At 46.2% G+C, this 26,209-nt stretch overlaps 1 protein-coding gene across 1 annotated transcript in view; it reads left to right on the plus strand.

The window, feature by feature from the left end:
• MOCOS (molybdenum cofactor sulfurase) overlaps nucleotides 1-26,209 on the plus strand; it is an 819,339-nt gene that overhangs the window by 160,028 nt on the left and 633,102 nt on the right. The window contains exon 3 of the mRNA XM_069620525.1: nucleotides 16,650-16,716. Coding sequence (XP_069476626.1) covers nucleotides 16,650-16,716 — 67 coding nt within the window. The remainder of the gene's footprint in view (nucleotides 1-16,649; nucleotides 16,717-26,209) is intronic.

Genomic DNA, 26,209 nt, shown 5'->3' on the forward strand with positions numbered 1-26,209 from the left:
TGGACAAGGAAAGTGCACGAATTACTGAAGCAGAAAATAGAATCGGCTCCAATGAAGACACCATTGTACACCATAGCCGAGACATCACTCAGCTGAAGGAAAATATGTCCAGATTACAGAATACATGCGAGGATCTCAAATCATGATCGAGAAGGAACAACGTTCGAATAGTGGGTGTGTCCGAATCATTCGGAAAGGGTCAAATGGAGAAACAAGTCGATGCCCTATTCAAGTCCCTTTTCAGGCCGCAATTCTTCTCAGAACACTTTCTGGTCGAGATAGCACATTGCACGCTAGCACTGCCACCTAAGCCTGGAGCACGACCATGCATGATCATTGCCTGACTCCGCAATTATAGGGACAGGGACGCAATCCTGCCACTGGTGAGGGAGCATGCCACACTGCAATATGAGGAGAGCCGCATACACATATATCCGGACTTTTCGGCCGTGGTGCAGGCAAGCAGAAGATCCTATGAACCAGTCAAGAAACTCCTGAGAGCATGTCAAATAACATACGCCCTGATATTTCCAGCCAAAATGAGAATACAACACGCAGGGAGGGCACATTTCTTTGAAACCCCGGCTGAGGCAATGGCCTACGTGGAGGCCTCCATACCCTTACCTCCTAGAGAGCACAGAACTGAACACAACAGACCTCGACCTGCGGACTAGAGACACGATCCAGCTGATTGCATACACTGCATGACTATATCCTTTATATTAGCTAATGTGTGGATTTGATTTCCGCGGGCGGCCCTACATACTACCCTTGAATAGGGTGGAGGGCCCGGATCTGGTAGTCATGTGACGCAACATGGCTACCCCTGGAGAACTCCACAAGTTTATGAGGGAACATCATCGAGTTGGGGTGGATGATGCGGGTGGGCTGGGGGGATGAGCGGGGAAGGGAAGTTGCTCCACCGAAGCCGAATCAGCACGGCTCACATTAGGTGGACGGTTGGAGGTTATACGTTTTAAAAGTTCTCATTTTCATGGTCTTGCAGATGAATATGTCACTCACGCTAAATTCTATCTCTTTACCAGTAATTTCATGACTAGACACAAAACATACACAAAACCATCAAGGGCGACAGGCTAAGAATGAAGCTCCTATCATGGAATGTTCGTGGACTTAACAACCCCACAAAAACTAGAAAAATTGGTGCCTACGTAAACAGAGCCTCTCCCCACATAGTAATGCTACAGGAAACGCATGCACAGGAACCCGGAAACACAAACATATTAACATCCTGGGGTAAGCAACAATTTCATACTAACTACTCCACTCAGGCTAGAGGTGTGATAACCATTATACACCCTTCGCTGGGATTCCAGGTCCAAGGACACAAAGTGGACCCCCTTAGGAGGTTTGCCTGTAATTGTATGGGGGAAATTGGCAGGTAGATCAACCACGTTAGTCTACACATACGGCCCTAACATACTAACATAGACAACCCTGGCTTTTATTTGAATATCCTGGAAATACTCATCTCCCTAGACGACTCTAATATTATATGGGGAGGATTTTAATTTGGCCCTAGACACACTACTTGACAGATCCTCCACAACCACCAGGGCATCAGCCAAGACGAGGATCACGTTGAGCCAAATGATACCACAACTGTCACTAAAAGATGCATGCAGGGGACTGCACCCCGATACGAAAGAATACACATACTACTCCACGGTACACAATTCAGAATCGCGTATAGATTTGTTACGCTCACCTGGTCTCTGCGGGGACGTTGGGGCACGGTTGGAGCCCTAGCTCGACTTTGCTCCCCTGGATCGACTCTCTCCCCCAGCTGCTGTGGAATCAACTGCTCTGGATGCTGATATTGCCCCTGAGAGAAGATGAGAGGCAATGAGAATGGCGTGGTGGTGTCTTGAGTCCCCTCGACCCTTTTGTGCCCGAACGAAGTGCACAAGCGTTTACCCATGCAAGCTCACCTGTTTATTTGTAATGCTGAGCTCTCCATCCTGCTTCTTGTAGCAGGGGTGCTTGGAGTGGACCTAGTTGCTTCACTGGCCCGTGGAAATGGCAATCCAGACCGGCTGCGACCAACCACTTAGAAGGTGAGTCTTTTAGCAATGATTATGTTTTGTTAATCATAATGTCTTTTGCCGTGATTGTACTTCGCAATTCTTGCAATGTCTTTTGCTGTGATTATAGTTCGTAATTCTTGCAAATGTCTTTTCTCTCCTCTATATGTGTGAAGATGGCTGCCCGGAGTCGCAGTGTTTGGAGCGAGTCCAGTGATTCCCCAGAGGATGATGAAGCCTTTGAACTAGATGGTAAGTTGGCTTTTAATGTAGAACGCTAGGCTTAGGTATGGCGTGGCCGAGTCTTAGTTATTTATACGACTCCTAACCTGTTGTGTTCTTTTCTATTGCAGAAGTCTGGCGGCGTCAAGCAGAGGCTGGCTGTTCGGAGGCAGGTCCGCAGCTGCAGGATGGAGGTTCCGCGAAGATGAAGAATGGAAGATACACTCCCACGTAGCTGGACGTCCGGATCAGGTGAAGAAGTGCTCCAACTCCGATGGTGATGGGAATCAGGTAAAATGCAATGCGCTGCAGACTATGGAGTACAGGAGATAAATGAGATGCGCGTGCAGCGATGGTGTAGCTGAAGACAGGTAAGGTGCACTTTCCGCGATGGTACAGCTGGAGTCAGGTAAGATGCGCCTTCAGCAATGGAGTGGCCACAATCGGGTAAGATGCGCCCTCAGCGATGAAATAGCCGGAATCAGGTAAGATGCATGACGAGGCGAAGTGCAGGGGAAACGGGTAAGGATGGCGGTAAGCGCTGCAGAAAGCAGACTAACGCGAAGCACCAGTATGTGGGCGGGTTGGCCTTAAATAGGCTGGCCCCGGGCCCCTCCCTTTGGCCCCACCTTGTGGCTCCACCTTGCCACTCCCAGAGGTTCTTGCACGTGCTCCCCAATGATCCTCTATGGCCACGTGCCCTGATGCACGTGCCTCAGGCACAAAGTGTGCAAAGCACACTTTTCTATGAGCCTGGTGCCAGAGGCACCAGGACTGGGTCCATTTGGACCCTGTAGGTGATGAAGAGATGGGACCTTGCCCAGTGGCCATGACAGCACTCCCCCTCAAGGCCCCTCTCACGGGCGTTCTTCTCTCTGGTCCTGGTTTGGCAGGGTTATTACGGTGGAACCGCCTGATTTGTCGAGGTGCATGGACAAATTCACAGGTTCCCAAATGCGATCTTGAGGTCCGTAACCCTCCCAGTCGATTAAGTAGTACAGTTTTGATCGTACCATCTTGGAGTCCAGAATGTCTTTAACCTCGTACTCAGGTTCCCCTTCGATAGTTTCAGGTTCTGGTAGTTTTTTGATTCTAGTCTCTGGTTTCACAGGCTTCAGGAGGGAAACGTGAAACACTGGGTGAATTTGCATACTGGTGGGTAGATTTAATTTTACAGCGGCAGTATTGATGATGGCCTTGATGAGGTAAGGTCCGGGATATCTTGGACGGAAGACCCGAGGTCCTTTTAAAGGTATATTTCTGGATGCCAACCATACTTTATCACAAATTTGGTAATGCGGAGCTTCCCTTCTATGCCTGTCAGCAAAATTCTTCTGTTGTTCCTTGGCTTTGGTTAGATTCTTGGTTGCTTCCTTAAGAGTTTGAGTAATGGTTTTATTTAAAGAAGTAATCGCAGGCATTTCTAGTTCATCAAGCGGATCAAAGGAGGATGTCCGAGGATGTCGACCATTCATGATATAGATGGGGTTTGTCCAGTACTAGTGTGGATAGAGTTATTGTAGGCAAATTCAGTCAACCAGAGAATTTCTTTCCAGGATCCTTCCGTCTGTTGCAGCATGCATCTCAGGTACTGCTCTAGCGTCTGATTGGTCCTCTCAGTTTGACCATCGGTTTGGGGATTGTGACTGGTGGATAGGTGAAGATCAATTTGCGCTAACTTACAACAACTCCTCCAGAAGGCTGAGACAAATTGCGTTCCTCGATCTGAAATCAGTACCGTGGGGAAACCATGTAGTTTGATTACTTGTTCTAAGAATGCAGTAGCCAGAGTCCCAGCATTAGGAAGTCCTTTGAGTGGAATAAAGTGTGCCATCTTGGAGAATAAATCTACCACTACTAAAATTGTGTTGAAGCCGTCACAGGGTGGTAAATCTGTAATTAAGTCCATGGATAGCGTATGTCATGGTGCTGGTGGTATAGCCAATGGACGCAAAAATCCTGCGGGACTTGACTTTTGGGATTTTTGTTGCATGCACACACTGCAGGTTGCAATAAATTTGACCATGTCTTTTCTCCATGTTGGCCACCAATTGTTCTTCCTGATTTTGCCCCGTGTCTTAGTAAATCCGGGATGACCCTCCACTAAAGACTTGTGATAATTTGCTATAATTATGTCTTGTGTTCCTTTGTCTTTAATGTATAGTCTCCCCTGAAAATAGGGTAAACTATCCTGGATGGATTACTGGTCCCCCTTATGTAACCATTCTTGTTGGGGTGTTTGGTCCATCTGAGACTGGAGGTCGACCTTCAAGTCTTCCCAGCAGGTGGTTACTGCGATCTGGTTTTGAATTCGCCCTTCAGGAATGGTGGGTTATGGTTCTGATGGTATGAATGTGTCCTTGTCCTCTCCCATTCGCGACAGAGCGTCTGCTTTTCCGTTACGCACTCCTGGTCTGTATGTAATCACAAAATTGTACTCTGCAAAGAAAAGAGCCCAGCGAAGCTGACGTGAATATTAGGTCCTTGGCAGTGTTTAAATATTGCAGGTTACGGGGGTCCATGATAACTGTAACAGTATGTCTAGCTCCTAGAAGGTAGTGTCTCCAGGTTTTAAGAGCGCCTTTAATTGCTAGTAACTCTTTGTCGGTTATGGTATAGTTCATCTCTGGTGCAGTAAACTTACAGGACCAAAATGCTATGGGGTGTAATTACCCCGTGTCCGGGTCTTTTTGTGATAAAACCCCCCCATGGCCACGCTGGAGGCATCAGTTTCAACTACATAGGGCAGGTCAGGTTGAGGATGCCGAAGAACGGGTGCTGAGGTGAAAGCCAATTTTAATTCCTGGAAGGCTTTTTCGGCTTTGGAGGCCAGGAAAACGTTTTATTCCTTTTTAATAAAGAAGGGATAGGATGAACAATCTGTGAAAATCCCGGGATGAACCGCCGGTAGAAATTGGCAAATCCAAGTACGCTCTGCACTCCCTTGGTCGATGGTGGAGATGGCCACTGAAGAATAGCGTCCACCTTGCGAGTGTCCATGTGAACCCCTCGTGGGGTAAGCATGAAGCCCAAGAACTCGACTTCCGTGACATGGAAAAAATTTGGCGAACAGCCGATACTTACAAAGCTTTTCCAAAACGGCCCTTACATGGCCCACATGATCTTCCTTGGATGCTGAGTAGATGAGAATGTTTTCGATGTATACGAGGACACAGACGTCCAACAGTTTGTGAAGTACATCGTTCATACAGAACTGTATAATCCAAAGGGAATAACCTTATACTCGAAAAGCCCGTATTTGGTTTGGAATGCTGTCTTCCATTCATAGCCCTTTTTCACTCTTACCAAAAGGTAAGCTCCTCATAGGTCCAATTTCGTATAGATTTGAGCATTCTTCACTTCATCAAGTAACTCGGGAATGAGTGGCAGAGGGTATCTGTTCTTTACGGTAATCTGGTTCAGTGCCCTATAATCTATACAAGTTCTGAGGTCCCCTTCCTTCTTTGGTACGAAGAAGAGAGCTGAGGAAGCTGGGGATTTGGATGGGCGGATGAACCCATTGGCTCGGTACTGATCTAGGTATGTTCTCAGATGCTGATTCTCTTGCTCAGTCGGAGCGTAAATTCTGCTGCAAGGGATTTGTGCTCCTGGTACCAGATCGATTTGGCAGTTGTAAATTCTATGTGGAGACAGGGTGTTTGCTTGTTCCTTTTGGAACACATCCAAAAATTCTTGGTATTCGGAGGGTAATGAACCAGAAATTCATAGGATGACTTTCACCTTCAGTTGTAGATTCCTCATGTCCATGTGGTAGCAACTCTCTGCACATTCTTGAGAAAAGTTCAGCTTCCTTGTGTGCCAGTCAATCCTTGAGTTATGGGTTTCAAGCCACGGCATTCCTAGGATCATTTGGAACTGGGGGGGGCCCTATAAGATCGAAATAAATGCTTTCCCGATGACCATCTTGACATATCAGCCTCACCTTATCCGTGTGTTGTGTTACTGGACCGGAAGATAACTGAGAGCCATCCACAGCAGTGACTTTTTCCCGATTGTTATTTTTGCTGAAGCGGAAGGCCTATCCGTGTGGCCAAATTCTGATCGATGTAACTTCCCACCGCCCCACTATCAATGTAGGCTTCTAGAGCATGTACTTTTGATGGTTGTTGGTGATGGGTTAATAACACCGGGATGACCAGGTGTGAGGTCTGCACAACTTTCTTTATTACGCTCGACAAGTGGACCTCTACACTTGCCGGGCGTCCGAGTTTTCCGACTTCTGTTCCTTTTCTTCGTTGCCGTTGTCCGTGGCAGCTACTATCTTTTTGGGGGTTTTATAGGGCAATCTCAGAGGAAATGTCCAGCTTTACCGCAATATAAACAAAGTTGTTGTTGTCTCCTTTGTTCCCTTTCAGCCTTAGAAATAGGGGCTGATAATCCCCCAATTTGCATGCGTTCAGTCGGTTCATGAGTTCTGGTTTGATTGTCCCAAGTTCGCATGTAAAATGACCTCCCTTCAGCCCTCGTGCGGTCCATTTTTCGGTCCTTTAACCGATGGTCCAATTGCACCGTCAGGTTAATATATTCTGCACAAGACTCGGGCGGGTTGACCACTTGAGCTAGTACATCTTTTAACTCACCACGGAGCCCTCTGTATAAAAGTGTAGTCCTTTTCTCCTCAGGCCAATTAGTCTGTGCTATGAGACAGTTGAAGGTGGCAATGTAAGTCAACAAGTCGGGGCTTCTTTGTCTGAGAGACAATAATTTGTTATGTAAGGCTTGTCCTTGGGTGTGTCTGGCAAACAATGTTTCCAATTCCCGTTGGAATTCTCCAAAATTCCGAAGTATTGGATCATCCAGGGTTACTAATGGTATGCACCAGTCAGCTGCACAGCCTCCCAAATATGAAAGTACAAAGGCAACTTTTGCGCTGTTGTTAGGAAAGGCCACAGGTCGACACAAAAAGTGGAGACAGCACTGGTTCATGAATACGGTATATTTGTTCGGGTCGCCGGTGAAACGCTCTGGTGGGACTGCCCCTGGAAGTACCACTTGCACTGGTGGTGATGGTTGTGACAAAGGAGTTGGTGCAATCCCAGGTAACGCAACCTGTCCTGCGTGTGTCTGGAGCATTTGCCTTGCCAAATCATCCATCCGTTCCCGGGCTACAATAAGGTCTCTCCTCAAGGCATTGGTCTCTTGCCTAGAGGCATGCACTTCAGCCCGCAGCTCCCCCAGTAATTGGGCCAACTGGTCGGTTTCAGAGGTTTCCATAATGCCCAGGCAGAGATTCGGAGAAGCTTCGCATTCTGTTACGCTCACCTGCTCCCTGCGGGGACGTTGGGGCACAGTTGGAGCCCTGCCTCGACTTGGCTCCCCTGGATCGACTTTCTCCCTCAGCTGCTGCGGAATCAACTGCTCTGGATGCTGATATTGCCCTGAGAGAAGATGAGAGGCAATGAGAATGGCGTGGTGGTGTTGTGAGTCCCCTCAACCCTTTTGTGCCCAAATGAAGTGCTCAAGCGTTTACCCATGCAAGCTCACCTGTTTATTTGTAATGCTGAGCTCTCCGTCCTGCTTCTTGTAGCAGGGGTGCTTGGAGTGGAACTAGTTGCTTCAGTGGCCCGTGGAAGTTACGATCCAGACCGGCTGCGACCAACCGCTTAGAAGGTGAGTCTTTTAGCAATGATTATTGTTCGTTAATTATAATGTCTTTATTCCGTCATTGTAGTTCATAATTCTTGCAATGTCTTTTGCTGTGATTATAGTTCGTAATTCTTGCAAATGTCTTTTTCTCTCCTCTATAGGTGTGAAGATGGCTGCCCGGAGTTGCGGTGTTTGGAGCGAGTACAGTGATTCCTCAGAGGATGATCAAGCCTTTGAACTAAATGGTAAATTGGCTTTTAATGTAGAACGCTAGGCTTAGGGATGGCACAGCCGAGCGTCAGTTATTTATATGACTCCTAACCTGTTGTGTTCTTTTCTCTTGCAGGAGAAGTCTGGCGGCGTCGAGCAGAGGCTGGCTGTTCGGAGGCCGGTCCGCGGCTGCATGATGGAGGTTCCGCGAAGATGAAGAATGGAAGATACGCTCCCATGTAACTGGATTTCTGGATCAGGTGAAGAAGCGCTCCAACTCCGATGGCGATGGGAGTCAGGTAAGATGCAATGCGCTGCAGACTATGGAGTGCAGGAGATAGGTAAGATGCACCTTCAGCCATGGAGTAGCCGGAATCAGGTAAGAGGCGCCCTCAGCGATGGAGTAGCCGGAATCAGGTAAGATGCACGACGAGAAGAGCAGGGAAAACAGGTAAGGACGGTGGTAACCGTTACGCTGCAGAAAACAGACTAACGCGAAGCGCCAGTATGTCGGCAGGTTGGCCTTAAATAGGCTGGTCCCGGCCCCTCACTTTGGCCCCACCTTATGGCTCCACCTTGCCACTTCCAGAGGTTCTTGCACATGCTCCCCAATGATCCTCTAGCCTGAGACAAAGTGTCAAAGCACACTTTTCTATGAGCCTGTTGCCAGAGGTGCCAGTACTGGGTCCATTTGGACGCTGAAGGTGATGAAGACATGGGCCCTTGCCCAGTGGCCATGACAAGATTATTGGCTTCTCTCCGATGCCCTCTCTGACTTTTTGGGGAAATGCGAAATCCATCCTCGCACATTGTCGGATCACTCACCGGTGACACTAGTACTGACATTCAAGGACACCCCGAAACACACAAAATGATGGTGAATGGCCTACAACATATTAACGGACCCCAATGTAGTCAAGTCCCTACACGTAGAAATTGAGGAATTTTTTACCAAAAATGTAGGAATGGTTGATAAATACTCCACGCTCTGGGAAATGTTCAAGGTGTGGATTAGGGGGGCGCTGATATCCAAAACAACGGGCTTGCTGAAGTCTATCCGGCGTGAGCTGGCAGATGTCGAGAGTCAACTGTGAAAGCTGGAAATCGCCTATAGCAATACCCATAACAGAGTAACCCTGGCAGAAATAAATAAACTCGTAAAAGAGTTTGACGGATTGGTCACCAGGGAAATCCAATATATTGCAGCTCCAACCCGAGCACGCAGATATGGGGAAAGCAACAAGGCAGGTAGATCAATAGCCAATATCATCAAGTCCGACCACCAATGGACTCTAATTCGAGTATCAACTCAACGGAGGGAGGGGTGATCACAGGGGAACAGGCCATAAACAATGAATTTACCAAATTTTACAAGGAGTTATACTCCAACCGGGACAACAAAACTGAGTTGGATATATAAGAGTACCTCAGTGAACAAGAATTCCAGACGCTCCCCCTAGACACTAAATTGGCCCTTGAACAACCAATAACCGAAGAAGAAATCATCGAAACAATAAAGGCACTAGCATACGGGAAAGCCCCGGGGTCAGATGGCTTACGGATGGAACTCTACAAGGAGTTTAATATGGAACTAGTGCCAATAATGTTGAAGGTGTCGGAGGAATCGCTGGAACGGTGCATACTCCCTGAATGTATGTGGGAAGTAATACTAACAGTGCTACCGAAACCCTGACGTCCTCCGCAGGACATGTCGTCTTATAGACCTCTTTCCCTAATTAATGCAGACGCCAAGGTGTTTGCAAAAGTACTTGCAAATAGGCTACTACATAGCATGCCGACTCTGGTCCATCCGGACCAATGCGTGTTCATCCCCACAAGATCCACTGCATTAACATATGCAGGTTGTTTGGTATAATGGTGCAAATAAACCTGCAAGCAAGTGCGATGACAGTATCTTTAGACGCCGAAAAGGCATTCGACTAGGTGTCATTGGTATACCTACTCTCAGTACTAAAGAAATTTGGAATGGGCCCCAACTTGGTAAGATACGTCCAGTTGCTACACACAGTGCCGGGTGCCAAAGTCCTTACTAATCACACCATCTCTGAACTATTCCCATTGGGCAGAGGTACCAGACAAGGCTGCCCGTTCTCGCCTATACTATTTGCACTCACCATAGAGCCTATGGCACTATTTGGCAGGCAGAAACAAGGGGACAGAGGTATACGAATGTCGGGTCCGCCCCAATCCATCTCACTATATGCAGACGATACCCTTTTATATATCAGAGATCCTGAAACCAACCTGACACCTGTCATAGCTGACATTCACAAATTTGCTAAATACTCAGGATATAAGATTAATAGAGGAAAATCTGAGATCTTCCCCCTGACGCCAGCCACCATATGCCCGACGACAACCTCTGGGCTTAAATGGTCAACCCAACATATCCGATATTTGGGCATACTAGTATCCAGGGATAAACAGACACTGTATACAGACAATCACGAACAGGTCCTACAGCTGCTCAGCGCTAAGCTCCAAACCTGGGCCAAGCTCCGTATATCCATGTACGGCCGAGTTGCCATATTGAAAATGGTTGTCCTCCCTAAACTGCTCTATCTCTTCATGAACACACCTATATGGCTGGGGAGAGCCTTTTTTACATGGCTACGTTCGATGTTTGCAACGGTCCTCTGGGATGGCAAAACCGCTCAAATGAAATGGGAGAAAATGATTGAATCGTACTGCTCTGGGGGAATTGCAGCACCAGATTTTGAACTATATTTTCAAATAGCACAGGCGCAGTTCGCCAAACATTGGTAAGAATTGTCCGATCGCTCACCCCACATCTCGCTAGAGAAATTCGCCGCATCCCCTATTGACCTACGGTCCACTATTTTTAATTCTAAATACAAAGATACATCTCTTTATGACCCTGTGAGAAGTACGGTTTGAGCATGGGGCGCACTATATAAAAGATTAAAAATAGACACTCCAAATGACCCAGATGTCCCTCTCTGGAACTACCCTAAAATCCCGCCAACATTAGATAAATCTCTACAATGGCTGTGGAATCCACACAAGGAAATTAAAATGCGTGAACGGGAAGTTTGTGAGCATGGACGAATTCTGTGACATAGTGGGAGGGGAGGCGGTTAGAGCACTCCAATTCTATAGAATGAAATCAGCATTCAACACACGGTGGCCACTCTTTCCAGATGAACCCCCCATACACCCATGCTTACAGGCAGCAACATCCGGCACAGGGCTGGGAATCTCTAAACTGTATGCATTGACACAAACACACTCCCCCACAATGAATGATGTTAAGACTAAATGGGAAAGTAACTTGAAGGGGACCATTACAGACGAGAAATGGTCTAAATATTGTTTGCTTACCAAAACCGTATCGATGAATGCAGGCCTACGTCTGATACAGTTTAAGGTCCTTAACAGACTTCATTATACCCCAGCCAAAATAGCTAAATTCACAACTGAAGGGACCAGGGACTGCCCTAAATGTAAAGCACCTCAAGCGGGGTCATTTCATATGTATTGGGAATGCCCAGCAGTAGATGAGTTTTGGGGAGTAGTGGCAGAAGTAATAGAGGAGATAACTCAGATTCTGGCCTCCATGATTCCCCAAAAATACTTGTTTGGGGACATCGGCAAGAGTTCTGAAACCATCAGGAGATTGTTTAATGTTTCATGTATAATTGCTAAAAGGTGTATTTTAAATTGCTGGAAGAGTCCCTCTGCACCAAACATTGAACATTTTCTACAAGAACTGTCACATGTGAACGAGTGCGAAGAACAATATACAATGACTGGACCTGCAACTAATCACCCCAAAGATATATGGGACCCGTTTCGAATGTACTTATGTGAAAAGCCCTTAGATGATGATGTCACCATGTAAATATTATTATTTATTTATTTATTTATTTGCATTTGTTAAGCACACTTGCAGCCCATAAGGCATTGAGGCGCTGTTACAGAGGATACACAGATTTGAGATTGCAGGAAGGTGCCAGGAGGGCTCTTAGTTACAGATTGGCAGGCATATATGCAGTAGGTGATACAATTTTGGCAAGTTAGACAAAAAGTCTAGTTTTGATAGCCCTACGAAAGGCTAGGTGGGACTCAATGAGTCTTAGGTAAGGTGGCAGGGCGTTCCAGTGCGTGGCTGCTTGGGTGGGGAAGCTGGAGCCCCCAGCGCGCACTTAAGTGTAGTAGGCGTAACAATTGAGTTGGCATAAAGGGATCTGAGAGGTCTTGTGGCGGTGTGCCTGGTAATTCTGTGCGTCAGCTAAGGAGGGGCAAGTTCGTGAAGACATTTGTGGGTGAGGGCAAGAGTTTTAAAGATAATTCTCTCTTTGACAGGGAGCCAGTGTACTTGCCTTCTGACTTCGGAGGTATGGTTTCTTTTTGCGGTGCCGGTGGCTGCCCTTAGTGCATTGTTTTGGGCTAGCTGGAGTTTGGCCAGGTTTTTGTTGGATGTCCCCACAAGAAGGGCATTACAGTAGTCTAGTCTTGACCCGATGATTGCCCTGGCAATTGTTAGGCAGCTTTGACGGGCCAGGAAGGGCCTAGCTGCGTTGAGGACTTTGGAATAGTATGCTGAGGATGCAGCAATAGCATTGACCTGTCTATCCATCGACAGGTCGGAGTCAAGGTAGACTCCGAGTGTCTTAACATGGTTCGAGACCTTAATTGGAATGTTGTCAATAGTGAAGGAGGCGTACTGATCTCCGAGGTTACTGAGAGTGAAGGGTGACCCAATGAGAAGGAGTTCGGTCTTTTCGCTATTGAGGCAAAGCCAATTCTCCGCCATCCAGGATTGGATGGTAGAGTAGATGGAGGTGAGGGTGTCGGTGTCTGTTAATATACTACAAGATAACTGTAATGTATCAAACAACATATATGTACGGTACTGTGATTGCAAAGTGAGTTGTATCTGCTAAGACCATCAATAAACAGAATTAAAAAAAATAAATGTTGGTGGCAGCGGAGGCCTTGCTGCTCTTCTCCCTCAGGCAGGAATACTTTTCATGGTACCATACGGCAGCGTCCTGCTCCGTGTCATGTGCTCTCCCACCCAGGTCGGAGATATTCAAACTAATGCACCCCCCCAAGTGGGTGTTAAGCCCAGGTGGGAGCAGAGGACGGCAGGATTTGCCACTTCGACGCTAGCCGATTTCCTCACCCATCTGCCCCTTCCAAAATACCTGATTTCCTTATACATCTGCATCATCACACTATTGGATTTCCTTACTTATTTATCCCCCTACGCAATAGCAGATTGCCTTACCCATTCCACCCCTTCAAGTAAGTATATTTTCTAACCCATCTACCCCTTCCACAAAAGCTGATATTCTTATCCACTCCAACACTAGCTGATTGCCTTACCCATTCCACCCCTTCAAGTAAGTATATTTTCTAACCCATCTACCCCTTCCACAAAAGCTGATATTCTTATCCACTCCAACACTAGCTGATTTCCTTACCCATCCGCCCCTTCCACACTTTCTAATTTCCTTACTAATCCACTCCTTCCACACTAGCGATTTCCTTAACCATCCACCCAGTCCAAACTATTAAATTCCTTAACCATCCACCTATTTCAAACTAGGAGATTTCTGTAATTTGTTGTTACATCGAAGTTAATTACTTCATGGTAATTCACTTTGATGCAGTCACTTTGTGTCGAGGTAGTTTAACTATGTATGTTTGAGGGTAAGGAGTGTAAGGGCCAGTTATAATAAAAAGTCAATATCAATATCAATATCAAATGTCAATGAAAAAAACGCAAAGTAATTACATCGAAATGAAGTACCACAAAGTAATTCACTTCGATGTAACAATGTAGAAACGAAATGTCCTTACTGATTCACCCCTTCCAGACTTGTTGATTTCCTTACTCATCCACCGCTTCACGCTAGTCACATTCTTACCCATCTGCTCTGTACACACACATTAGGTGATTTCCCTAGCCATCCACCCCTTGCAGCTGGGCGGTTTTCCATATCACATAGATTAACTCATTACGACCCAGGCGGTAAGGGGTTTACGGCAGCGTTAACAGCGCCGACCCTTACCGCCTGAGTACGAGGTCCCTTAGCGCCATGGCACTTTTAACACCTGCTTTTAGCAGGTGTTAAAATCCATGGCGCTAAGGGACCATGGAGTTAATTACGCCACCGTAATTTACGGTGGCGTAATTAACGCCTTCCCCACTCCCATTATGCCCTATGGGGCAAAAATGGGAATGGGGAAGGGTAAATGGGGATTGGGGACTTACCGCCCCGCCAAGGTCGGAATGGGGCGGTAAGTCCGCCAACCACCATGGCGTAAAAGTAGTTTACGCCATGGTGGTAAAGTCACGGCCCAGGCGGTAACTTACCGCCTGGGTCGTAATGAGGCCCCAAGACTCTGGCCCATTGGATCAGGTGCCTCGATCAACCTTTAGAGTTTAACTAGATAGAGACCTCCGCGTCGTCGTTGTTAGCCTCTTTTCGCCAATAGGCACTTCAGATTTTGAAGTTTTGTAAACTGTTCTGTGCTTTGGTGCTTTTTTCTGCCTTTTTCTTATTTAATGCATTTTTAAAGTATCAAGATTAAAGGAATTTCCGTAATTTATCTCGAAAAGGTCCATAGGCAAGACTGACTAGTTCTGATGGAGAAAGACGTGGATCAATGTCTATTAACACACAAAGCATGTTGGTGGTTAAAGACGTAAACTCAAATCCTTGCACAAGTAGATGACAATGCATTTGTGTTTCTAAAAAGTATACTCTGCTGCAATGTACTCTATTTTTTCAGAACATGTTGTTGAGGGCAGAGTTTTCAGATTCGTATCTTTAACCTAAAAACCTCAACAGCATCAGAATCATTGGGCTTCATTACAACCCAGGCGCTAATGGGTTAACGGCGCCGTAAAAGGCTGCGGCGCCGTTAACCTATTAGCGCCTAATTACTAGGTCCCTTTGCGGGACCCGACCTTAATGGCTGGTTTTACCAGCCGTTAAAGTAGGGACCCGCAAAGGGACCTTGGTGCTAAGTACGGTGCCGCAATTTGCGGCACCGCACTTAGCGCCTTCCCCATTCCCATTGAGCCCTATGGGGCAAAAATGGGAATGGGGAAAGGCCATGGCGGCATGGGGAATTACCGCCCCGCCAACCTCGGAATGGGGTGGTAATTCCCCATTCCGCCATGGCGGACACCGGCATGGACCATGGTGCTAATAGCACCATGGTCCTCCGCCTGGGTCGTAATGAGGCCCATATCTCTTGTACAATAAGACTGGTGAAATGGCTGCTAGAAAAGTTACTGGAAATTGTATTGTTGATTTGGGTAATCTTTTTGGCTCAACCTAAACTCCCAAATGTTGTCCCGCAACCCAAGCTATGCCATTTTAGTGGATCAGGTTTATTTTCCTGTGGCTAATTCGGAACTTTTAAGTTTCACCATTCCATGAGCATACTACGTTTGTTGTTCACTACGGTTTTGATGGTGTACACTTTATTTGTGCACTTGTCGAATTCGACCAATTACATACATATATACATAAACATGTATTTGTGTACGTAAGGGTGGAAGGCGTGAAGGTGTGAAGGGGGTGGGGAAGTGAATTGGGGGTGCTTATAGAACACAAATTGGTCGAATTCATCTTGACAAAAAATGCACAAATAAAGTGCATGCAATCAAAAACGTGGCGGTCAACAAATGTAGAACCTCCATGAGATAGAACACTAGCCAGTCCTGTTTTATTCTTGGTATTCGATGACTTGTGGTTTTGTCTTTTCCATTTTAAGTGCAGTACAAATCCCAGAATTCCAAGAAATAAATGGGTGCTGGATGTCTTCCTCATACATGGAATGGGGGAACTCAAGAGCTCTGGCTAATTCTACATTGTGGAAGGACAATTCAGTGCATAGAACTCACTGCAAACAAAACGTAGCTGCTTCTTTTGTCATTGAAATTCAATTATGTAAGTAATCTCTGTACCGTTCTATCAGTTTGTGGCATGGACAACACTTCATTGACACCCACTCCCGCCATCCACTATTATCCTTCTCCTCCTATACTATTAACCAGTTCAAAGTCCAAACCTTCGTATCTGGAGCTTTGTGTTTTCCTTCTTACTCGGGGAGACCACTGTGTTTCTGCTGAAGCTTGCTGCAACCAGCTAAGCTCCAGCATCTTCCTGTTTTACAGGAAAGACCGCCTGGTTCCTAATAACTATGGGGTGCTGTCCTTGAATTTAGAATGAGTGGTAATACTTTATACCACATATTTTGTTCGAACATTCTTTCTATGATAATTGCATTAGGTGTGCGTGATGCAGAGTGGCCTTAGACATGCATGGCAAAGAGAAGTAACGGCCATTCCACTCTAAAAATATTGTTACAGCTATATTTATCACCTTATACGAAAACATGAATACTCCTCCATGCCGTATTGCCTACAGCCATTTTGTCCTTAACCTAAGACATAGTCATACACAATGCCTGTACTGCTGTTCTTTTTTGAAGTGATGTAATATGATAGTGTTATGGTTGAGGTTATTCATTGATTAACGTGCCTTCCTTGTCCCGTAGGCAATCCACACAGCCAGAACGTTAGCAGCAAGCTCACGCACGACACTATTGAGCATGTCCGATACAGGTATTGTACATCTCACTATTCTTTCCCAATCTGTTGAAATTGGATCTGTAATTGGATTGTTGTGTTCCACACCAAATCAGTATCACTAATAAAGGCAGAAGGTGTGACTAGCCCAGCAAAACCAGGTGTCAAGTTTCAGGTGTCCTTTTACAAGCTTTTCATTTTCTGAGATGTTCTTCATGTCGTTAATTCCCCAAGGGAAGCAAGGGTGGATAACGAGGGCTCTGGGCCATTACCCCATCCCCGTTCCTGAACTTGGAATGGGGGGAATATGGCTATTAGCGCCCCGTTTGCAAAAGTGGAAAACCGGGGTGCTAAAAAAAAAAGTTTCCTTCATTGTACGGGACGCTGCGCCCGTCTTGTTGAACGATGGAAAATATTTTGCCAAGATGGCCGCCATAGAAAAGAAAGGTAGGGCCCCATACAGAACCCTTCTTCCCTTTCCATGGTGGCCTGCGGGAGCCGGGAGGAAGGAGCGGCTGCAGTGGCAGCACTTGCCACCGCAGAAATATGGTAAGTGGAGGGTGGGAAGGGGGAAACAAAAAAAAGGGACAGAGGGTCAGGGAAGATGCGGCGGGGAGCCTTTCATCGCCGATTCAAGCCCACATTCCTAGCCACCTGATTGGCTGGCTCCCCCTGCCAGGGTGCTAATATCTATTACATTTTAAATACAGCCCTTGAAAGGCTATCATTAACTGGATCTATAATAAAAGCACACGTGTTAATTTGGGTGAATGTTAAAAACTCTTGAAATTAGTAGGCTAAGGAGGGTAAATGAGAGCACTCATTCAATGCATTACTAGCAAGGCAGGTCGTCCAAAAGAGCCTACAGTGTTTTCAAAGTGTCCATTTTCACTCTGGTTCTTTTCACTGTGGTGTTTTCACCATGGCCTTTTTGGTGATTTAAAAAAATATATATATATGTAGTGTGTTTGTATAGGGGTTTGGGTAGTGGTGTGTGAGATGGTGAGAGTGGGAGGGTTTGGAAACAACCCAGCCATTCGCCCCAAACAATTTGCTAAAATGGCCAGGGTGAAAACACCACAGTAAAAACAGCCGTCGGAACAATTGCTGTGATTAAAATACGTGAAACCGTCCAATAGTGAACAACCAATTAAAATTCTATCTCAGAAGTAGCCTCCTTCGCGCTGATAGGGAACGCATCAGTAAAAACCCTTGCCTAGAACCCAAAACAACATCACGATTCTGAGTGGAGGGTTATCAACGACATTGTGTGACACTTTATGCATTAACTTATTTACTTTAAAGTGGTAGCTTCCACAAAAAATAAATGTATAATACAGAAATCATTTCGAAATAGCAAGTAAAAACATTTCTCAATAAAAAGGTTTAACAGAGATTATGGCCCAAACACAATTAGTCGTAGTTGAGATCCACCATGAGATGGAACGCAGAAAACTCCTCCAACTCTTTCTTAAGGCTCGATGCAAGTAACAAAAAACAATCAAACTTAGCTTTAAGGAAATAAAATGGTAGTCCAGCAAACGTCTTCTGCATGAAGGCAATAATTCCAGAAATAAAGAGAGATTGTTAAAGGGATTGACTGGGTGGGTTAATACCTCTGTGCCTTTAATGAAATATGGAACTACAATCATAATATTGAGGGAGATTCAGCATTTTTTACAATTCAGATGCTCTTACTGTGCATGTTTAGGCATATTTTACACCTGTTTCTTTGACTACTCCCTTATGGTTGTATGGCTCATTACAAATACTACTAATGATGTCTCCTAGTTCACACCTGACTCCTTTGGCAACGGTTTGCCTTCCAAATGTTTTTGTGCTGGAGGACTTCATTTATGCGGCCCATTGGTCCTACAAGACTACTAAAGGAAATGTTAATCACTTGCCTTTTAAAAGGTTTTTTAACATCTTTATTTGTCATTTTCAAACAAGTATATACGAGAAATTATAATACAAAGTAAACATACTATTAAGCAGAACTTCTCTTTCTCAGCATATAGAGATATTCAGTATTAAACCTATCTCAAATTTGTATTCACTAACTAACTAAAAACATACTTATTTGGACATTAAAACTAATCTTAATAACATTAAACAGTAGTTAAAAACAAGAGTCGTCCATATTCCCAAAGAATTAAACAAGAAAAAAGAAAAGAAGAAAGAAAAAGAGAAGAAAAATAAAAATAAAAAATCAATAAATTAAAGACTAAAAACAACACCCACATACACAAATGACAACAACTACACCTCATCTTTGCCACCATTTGATCACTTAGATAAATGAGTGATTAATTCTGATGTTCCATAACCATATAAATCAATAAAAGCTTTTCATAAAATCCAATAAGCTTCCTCCTTACCTTTCCTCTGAAACATAACCAATTCAAAATCAGATAATATCAGTATATCATTAATCCAATCCTCAACCTGCGGCTTTTTCCTGGATTTCCACACTTTCAATATCTGTTTCACCGCAATTACTAAGATTCTATCTATCCAAGACCCATGCAATCGAGCCGTTAAACAAATATTGAAAGTGTAGAAATCCAAGATATCAAAGCCTGGCAGTCTTTTGGAGGTCAAAAACTAATTCTTCATACCATGACATTTGAGGCAAAGCTAGAAAATATTGTGTTATAAAATAGATAGCTATTATCCACCCTTTAATCCAGGTGATTGAAGGTGCCAGTAAGAGTGTGAGTGGACCAATCACTGCACATAGTGCCAAAGAAAAACAAAGCTCCAAACTGCACTCAAGGAATCCGCACTCAAATATCCTCGTGAAATAAATGATTTATTGCATAACACAACTGCAGAAAAAGGAGAGGGAGGTTCATATTTTATATCAGTGCTACATGTGATCATTGGCTAAACTAATGTATTTATATCATGAGGTGGGGAAATCTCATGCTATCAGAACTGGTGAAAGTACTTGCACTTTGTATTCATATTTATTCAGCTGGCACAGTCCTAATGTGCATTAGAATCTTTCTTTCATTAATCTTTATGGAAATATATATTTATTTGATGTCACAATAAGAGTGTATGAATATGATTACTGGTGCATTTTGATGAAATGGTTTATGAAAGAATTACTATGAGGAGTTGCAGAGTTGGCTGCAGAGTTGCAGTCTGTGGCAGTCACTCCAAACCTTTGCTCCAGAGACAGGAGTCTCTCTACCGTGTCTACTTGCACCAGTGGGAGGACCCATAAAACCACCACCCAGCCGCGGAGCGGCCGCGGAGTTGGCTGCAGAGTTGCAGTCTGTGGCAGTCACTCCAAACCTTTGCTCCAGAGACAGGAGTCTCTCTACCGTGTCTACTTGCACCAGTGGGAGGACCCATAAAACCACCACCCAGCCGCGGAGCGGCCGCGGAGTTGGCTGCAGAGTTGCAGTCTGTGGCAGTCACTCCAAACCTTTGCTCCAGAGACAGGAGTCTCTCTACCGTGTCTACTTGCACCAGTGGGAGGACCCATAAAACCACCACCCAGCCGCGGAGCGGCCGCGGAGTTGGCTGCAGAGTTGCAGTCTGTGGCAGTCACTCCAAACCTTTGCTCCAGAGACAGGAGTCTCTCTACCGTGTCTACTTGCACCAGTGGGAGGACCCATAAAACCACCACCCAGCCGCGGAGCGGCCGCGGAGTTGGCTGCAGAGTTGCAGTCTGTGGCAGTCACTCCAAACCTTTGCTCCAGAGACAGGAGTCTCTCTACCGTGTCTACTTGCACCAGTGGGAGGACCCATAAAACCACCACCCAGCCGCGGAGCGGCCGCGGAGTTGGCTGCAGAGTTGCAGTCTGTGGCAGTCACTCCAAACCTTTGCTCCAGAGACAGGAGTCTCTCTACCGTGTCTACTTGCACCAGTGGGAGGACCCATAAAACCACCACCCAGCCGCGGAGCGGCCACGGAGTTGGCTGCAGAGTTGCAGTCTGTGGCAGTCTGTGCACGTCTGAAACAATGGAAACAGCGGCATCACCAGCAAACTCTACATCCATAGTCTCATCCATGGACCGAGACCCCAAGGACACACAGGAGGGTCGTCAGCTTCGAAGTGCACACTCACGCCCTGGTGCAGAAAAAAATCCACAACAACACAGTGTACAATCTTATCCCATGCCGGGACCATCTTACAAACACTCAAAAACTTTAACAGGCGCATCTGTAAATGCCCGTGGGAAACAGGATTCCCTAGAAAAACCCGGGCCCGACACGTCAAAACTAGCAGCCACTTACCAAAAGCCAGGCCTTGAAGAGACGGAGGACCAGCATCGACGGACCCGGGAGGACGTGCTCCCGGCATTAGTCCCGCTGATCCTGGACCGCGAGGGCGACTCGTTGGCACAGCAGAGCCCGTGCCGGCGAGCTCCTGCACCGGCCTCGGCGGAAAACGACAGCTGCAAACTGCGGCCTCGCACGCGCCTCCCACCCCCACTGCCCCGGGACCCGATGGCCTCCGGAGGGAGGATCGAGGACCGAGAGCGGGGGGAGGGTCCCTCTTTGCCAGGGAGTGCAGACCGTGCGCCGCGAGGTGCCCGGGTGGATGAGCAAGACCCGGCCCAGTCGATAACGGCCTCCTCGGAAATGGCCCCAAGCGAGGCGGAGCACCCGCGGGCCATTCTGGGGGAGGGGCCGATTTCCCGAGCCAATCCCACGACAGGAAGCAACAAACAGTGGGATGAGCTAGCCGGCCAAGGGGCCATACCCACTACCGAAGAAGACGTTTATCCATCGGAGTTAACACGAACCGGCAAAATAGACTCTTCAATAGAGCTCAGAAGCACTGAATGCCATGGAAAAAATAAGGAAATTCGAGCCAGTAAGGCTCCAACACAATTAAAACCTCAAGTGCCTCCAAGTAAGTCACTGAACACCTTTCCTTGCGACTCAGCAGACGAGCACAGAGCTCTAGGGATTACAGGTAATGAAGTGCATGCCCTAGCACTGGTAGAGCCTTCACCACCATTGCCTGCACCCTCGGAGGTTTTGAAAAACAAAAAAAAACGCACTAGAAAAGACACGGAGTCCTTTGACACCGGAAACGTAAGATCTAGTAGAAAGAAAGTCCCTTCAAATACTACAAAAAAATCTCAAAAAAATATAATCAAATCACACATGTCAAAAAATCAAAAAAAACGACCAAACAACAAAAAACCTCTGGGGCCTGAAACCAACAAAATCATCGGTTGTTACCCTTGTAACAGACTTCTTCCATGCTTTTGCACCAGAGACGCACTCAAGGAAAGCGGATCTCACTGATGAGGAAATACTGGAGGCAATAAAAACGTGCCAACCACCTGAAAAAGCGAGAAAAATATGCACTCCGATAAATTCCTGTGTCCAACATCAAAACCTCGCAAATGACATTCAACCCGCCTCTCCCTTAAATCAGGCCTTACAGACAAAATCAGCAAACCAAACAGACCCGACCTCACATCAAACACCGGGTCCCCAGGACATTCCAAAGAGGAAAGCCACGCCGAAAAAAGCCACAGATGTTGTTCATGTTATCGTTCACTCAGGAAAACCCGCTGATATGACGCAATTAGCCTCACTCAAGGAACACCAGGCCCCAGCTACTTGCAAAACCCCACAACCAGCCAGCGAAGAATTCTCACAGCCAAACCAATCAAACCCAACCAGCTCATGCGAAACTCTAGAACAGATAGGGTCTCAGCTTTCGCAAGACCCATCCTCTGATTCACGAAAGAAAACCCTCCCTCGACCTGACTATGAGTCTGAAATGCTCCCAAATAAAGCGGTAGTGATCAGCCAAATCAAGGAACGGCCGACTCGCACTAAGCAAGACGGACCACATTCCGTTCTCCCCTCAAAATCACATCTATCGGGGCGTCTCAGTGGTGGCCCTCCAGATCTCACTTCTTCGCCCACAGTAAGACGGATCCTAAATGAGTCCAGCATACTTTCGCCTGCTCCAAATCAAGGTCCCCCCCAGTTGGGTCCGCCAACGGAGCCGGCATCGCAGCAAAAGAGAGATCTTCTCCCAATAATGTCCGCCATCACCATCGCAATGAACCCGTTTACCAAATTATACGAGGGCATAAATGAAAATTTGAAAGACAACTCAGCTATTCAAGCCACAATGCTCTCGAAATTAACTTTTCTGGAAGGTTACATCACCGCTCTAGATGATAAATTCAAAACCCTAAAGCAAGCCATAGAAACCGGCCATAAAGGTACGCAAAATACTCTCACGCCGTCCGACATGGGGAAAAAATTGGGAGCTCAAAACCCCCCAGCTGGACACTCATTTCCACCCTCTAACACTCTCCCAAATAACCAACAGGCCGCCAGTTCACCAATCCTTGAACAAGAAGATGTGATTGACATTACAGAAGAAATGGCAAACGATCTTCCCCCTCCGAACAACCTAGCGAGTGAGTCAGATCAGTCATACCCTCTGTTTACTGGCATGAGACGGGAAACAAAAAAAACCAACCCTTGTGGAAGGAAACACGAAACTCTGAATCAAACCTCAGTACTGCGGTCAAACTCTGGGTCAGCAAAACAGTCCGAAAAAACAAGAACCTCGGCCCGGAGCCCGACCTCACCCCTACTAACACAAAAAGCTTCGCCTAGATCACAAGAAAATATCCCAGAAGACGAGGATCTGATGAATATCTCCCAACACCTGGATAATACGGAAAACCCATCACCTAACAAATATGAGAAAACACCTAACCCATCAAAGCAGCAATCTACCTCATATAAAGTAGATAAAGTCGCAAAAAAAGAAAATCCCAAAAAATCGTTTGATGAGGACTCCCCATTCTATTTTCTCACTTTGGAAGAGCACAGGAAACTACTCCATCGTCGGAAATCTGCCACCTCCGGCAGCCCAACGAGCTCAAGAGTGGTGTCATTTATGGATCCCCCAGCTCGTGAGGGGCAAACTCGCAAAAAGCTAGCCTCCAGCTACCGACTTAGCACACAGGAAGCACGCCAACCTCGGGACCCCCAACAAAAGTCAAAAGAAAATACACACCTAGAATCAAGAAAACCCGAAAAGAGGGAGCACCATTCGCGGCCCCACTACATTTCAAGGACCGAAAAATACCGGAAAAGACTTGATTCCACAGGGGTGTCCCCGATTAAGCTTGAACAACACGCCGAAAACGACGACGATATTATACTGAATAGACGAGGGATCCTCACGCTATTTAGTCTGATACCGACCCTCCGGACGATCAAGTCCTCTGATTTAAAAATTGTTGATCCATACCATTCGAACGAAAGAGCAAAAGCTTACATCCACCCAATTTCGAAGTACATAAGGTCGAAAATAAAGGATGCAACAAGTGACCTGGCTATGCTAGGCTACACAGTGTCAAGTGAGCCTCAAAAGGGGCCCAACAGGGAAAAAGTGAATCTAGAAAAAAAATCGACCCGAACACTAAAAACCTCGAGGCAAGACCAAAAAGTGGAACCACAAAGCCTCTCAGGGCTAACTCGAACTGTGACAAATCCATCCTCAAAGCCACCTGAAAGCCATCGAGAACCTAAATCTGTCATCCCCAGACGCGCCGAGACAAATGACCCCACAGAAGAGACCTCTTTGAAGCGAGATCAACCAAACCGCCTCAACTTGAGTAAGACGGTGCCCACGGCGGGAAACAACAAACCAACATATAGAGTCCAAACAGAAAGCGCCTCTACAGTTCAAAAATCAACGGCAAAATTACAGGATTTGTGGGCATGGCTCCCAAAGGCCTTATCACAAGGTTCCAAATCCAAATAGCAACTCGCCAGTCACCCAGTAGAGCCCAAGGGAAAACGGAACGTCAGCCGGCTCACACCATCATTAAATTTCTGCTCATGGAACACGAGAGGCCACTTACATCTTACCACAACGGGCGACGCAAACTTAGCCTCATTTGACATTATTTGTCTGCAAGAGACCTGGCTTAGACATACCCCAGCCATGGATGGGTACGATATAATTCTGGCACCCGCCAACAAAGGAGCTTTAGGTCGGCCGACTTCAGGTCTCCTTCTGGCTTGCCGACAGGGAATCGGGCTGACCCTCAAGTCAACCCTTCAAGCAAACCTGTCAATTCTAGCAGTTTTATGTGAATGGTCTGAAAAACCCCTCTCTCACCCGCAGCAAATAGTGGTGATAAACACTTACTGGAACCCGGCGGCAATAAACCATCAGTCTTATCTCTTAATGATGGAAAATCTGATTGATGAAATCCAAGCAACACGTCAGGTCTCTTTAATCATCATCTGTGGAGATTTGAATGCCAAATGCCCCAGAGACCCACGAACACTAGACGCATCCTCGCAAACTATAACAGCATTGAAAAGAGGCCTCTTGTGGTCTTCCCTGATGTCCTCCAGAAAATTTGAAAACCTGAATTTCGTCTTCCCAAACAACAACCGCCTGCCAACCTGGGAACAAGGCCCACTAAAAGCGACCATAGATTATATCTATGCATCCAGACCTCTTCTGAACAAAGTTCAATCCTTTGAAGTCCGACAGACCACAGCCAGCGACCACAACCAGCTGATAATGTCATTGGCAAATCACCACAGGGCGCCTGAGCCGTATAATATGGAACTAGAATCAAACGCCCGCGGAAACCGGTTAAATTTGACAACCCGAGCGGTAAAAACGCTGCTGGCAAATTATACCGAGGAAGGAAAATCCAAGGGCGAACAAAAAAACCTTGATTACGTACCTCTGTTGCTAAAATATCGAACGAACGCAAAACAGAAAACCCCAGCTCATGCACCCCCAAAACATGCCTATGATGCCACCTTGGTGGCCAAAAGAAGGGAGCTGCGAAAACTTAAAAGACAACTAGGAAACGATTTGTCAAAGAAAGAAAAACTAAAAGCGGCAACCACAATTTACAAATCATGGGTGAAAGAACATCGCCACCGTCTATACCAACAAGACGCTGAAAAAATGCTAAAAGCCATAAATGGCAACAAAGCAAAAGAATTCTGGTCCCTGTTGAAATCCATAGCGCCTTCTTTGCACAACTCCCCAACCAATGCCATGCCAGAGCACAAATGGATCACGCACTTCTCCTCGGTCTTCCAAGCCACTGCTCAAATCACCTGTCAGGATCGTACAATCCAGAAGTCAGCTTGGATTCAACTGAACGACCGGAAAGAAATTAGTAACCATATAAAAAAACTAAAGATCTCCAGAGCTGTGGGCCCAGACGGGATCTCAAACATCGATCTGAAAAACAACTGCCAGGAATGGGCCACTCTTCTAGCCTCTATCTTTCAGAAATGTTCCGAACAGCAATCTTTACCGCCGTCTTGGACAAAAGCCATTGTCGTCCCCATCTACAAAAAGGGGGACATCACCGACCCTCGAAACTATCGCCCCATTGCCCTGTTGGATTGCATTGGGAAAGTCTATGGAAGTTTACTCTTGGACCGCTTCCAATCCTGGGCCGAAAAAGCCCCATGCAATGACAACTACCAATCGGGCTTCAAGAAAAATACGGGAACGAGGGCAAACATCTTAGC

The sequence above is a fragment of the Ambystoma mexicanum genome, chromosome 5q (genome assembly GCF_040938575.1).
Source record: "Ambystoma mexicanum isolate Mex_15411 chromosome 5q, UKY_AmexF1_1, whole genome shotgun sequence".
Classification (NCBI taxonomy): Eukaryota; Metazoa; Chordata; class Amphibia; order Caudata; family Ambystomatidae; genus Ambystoma; species Ambystoma mexicanum.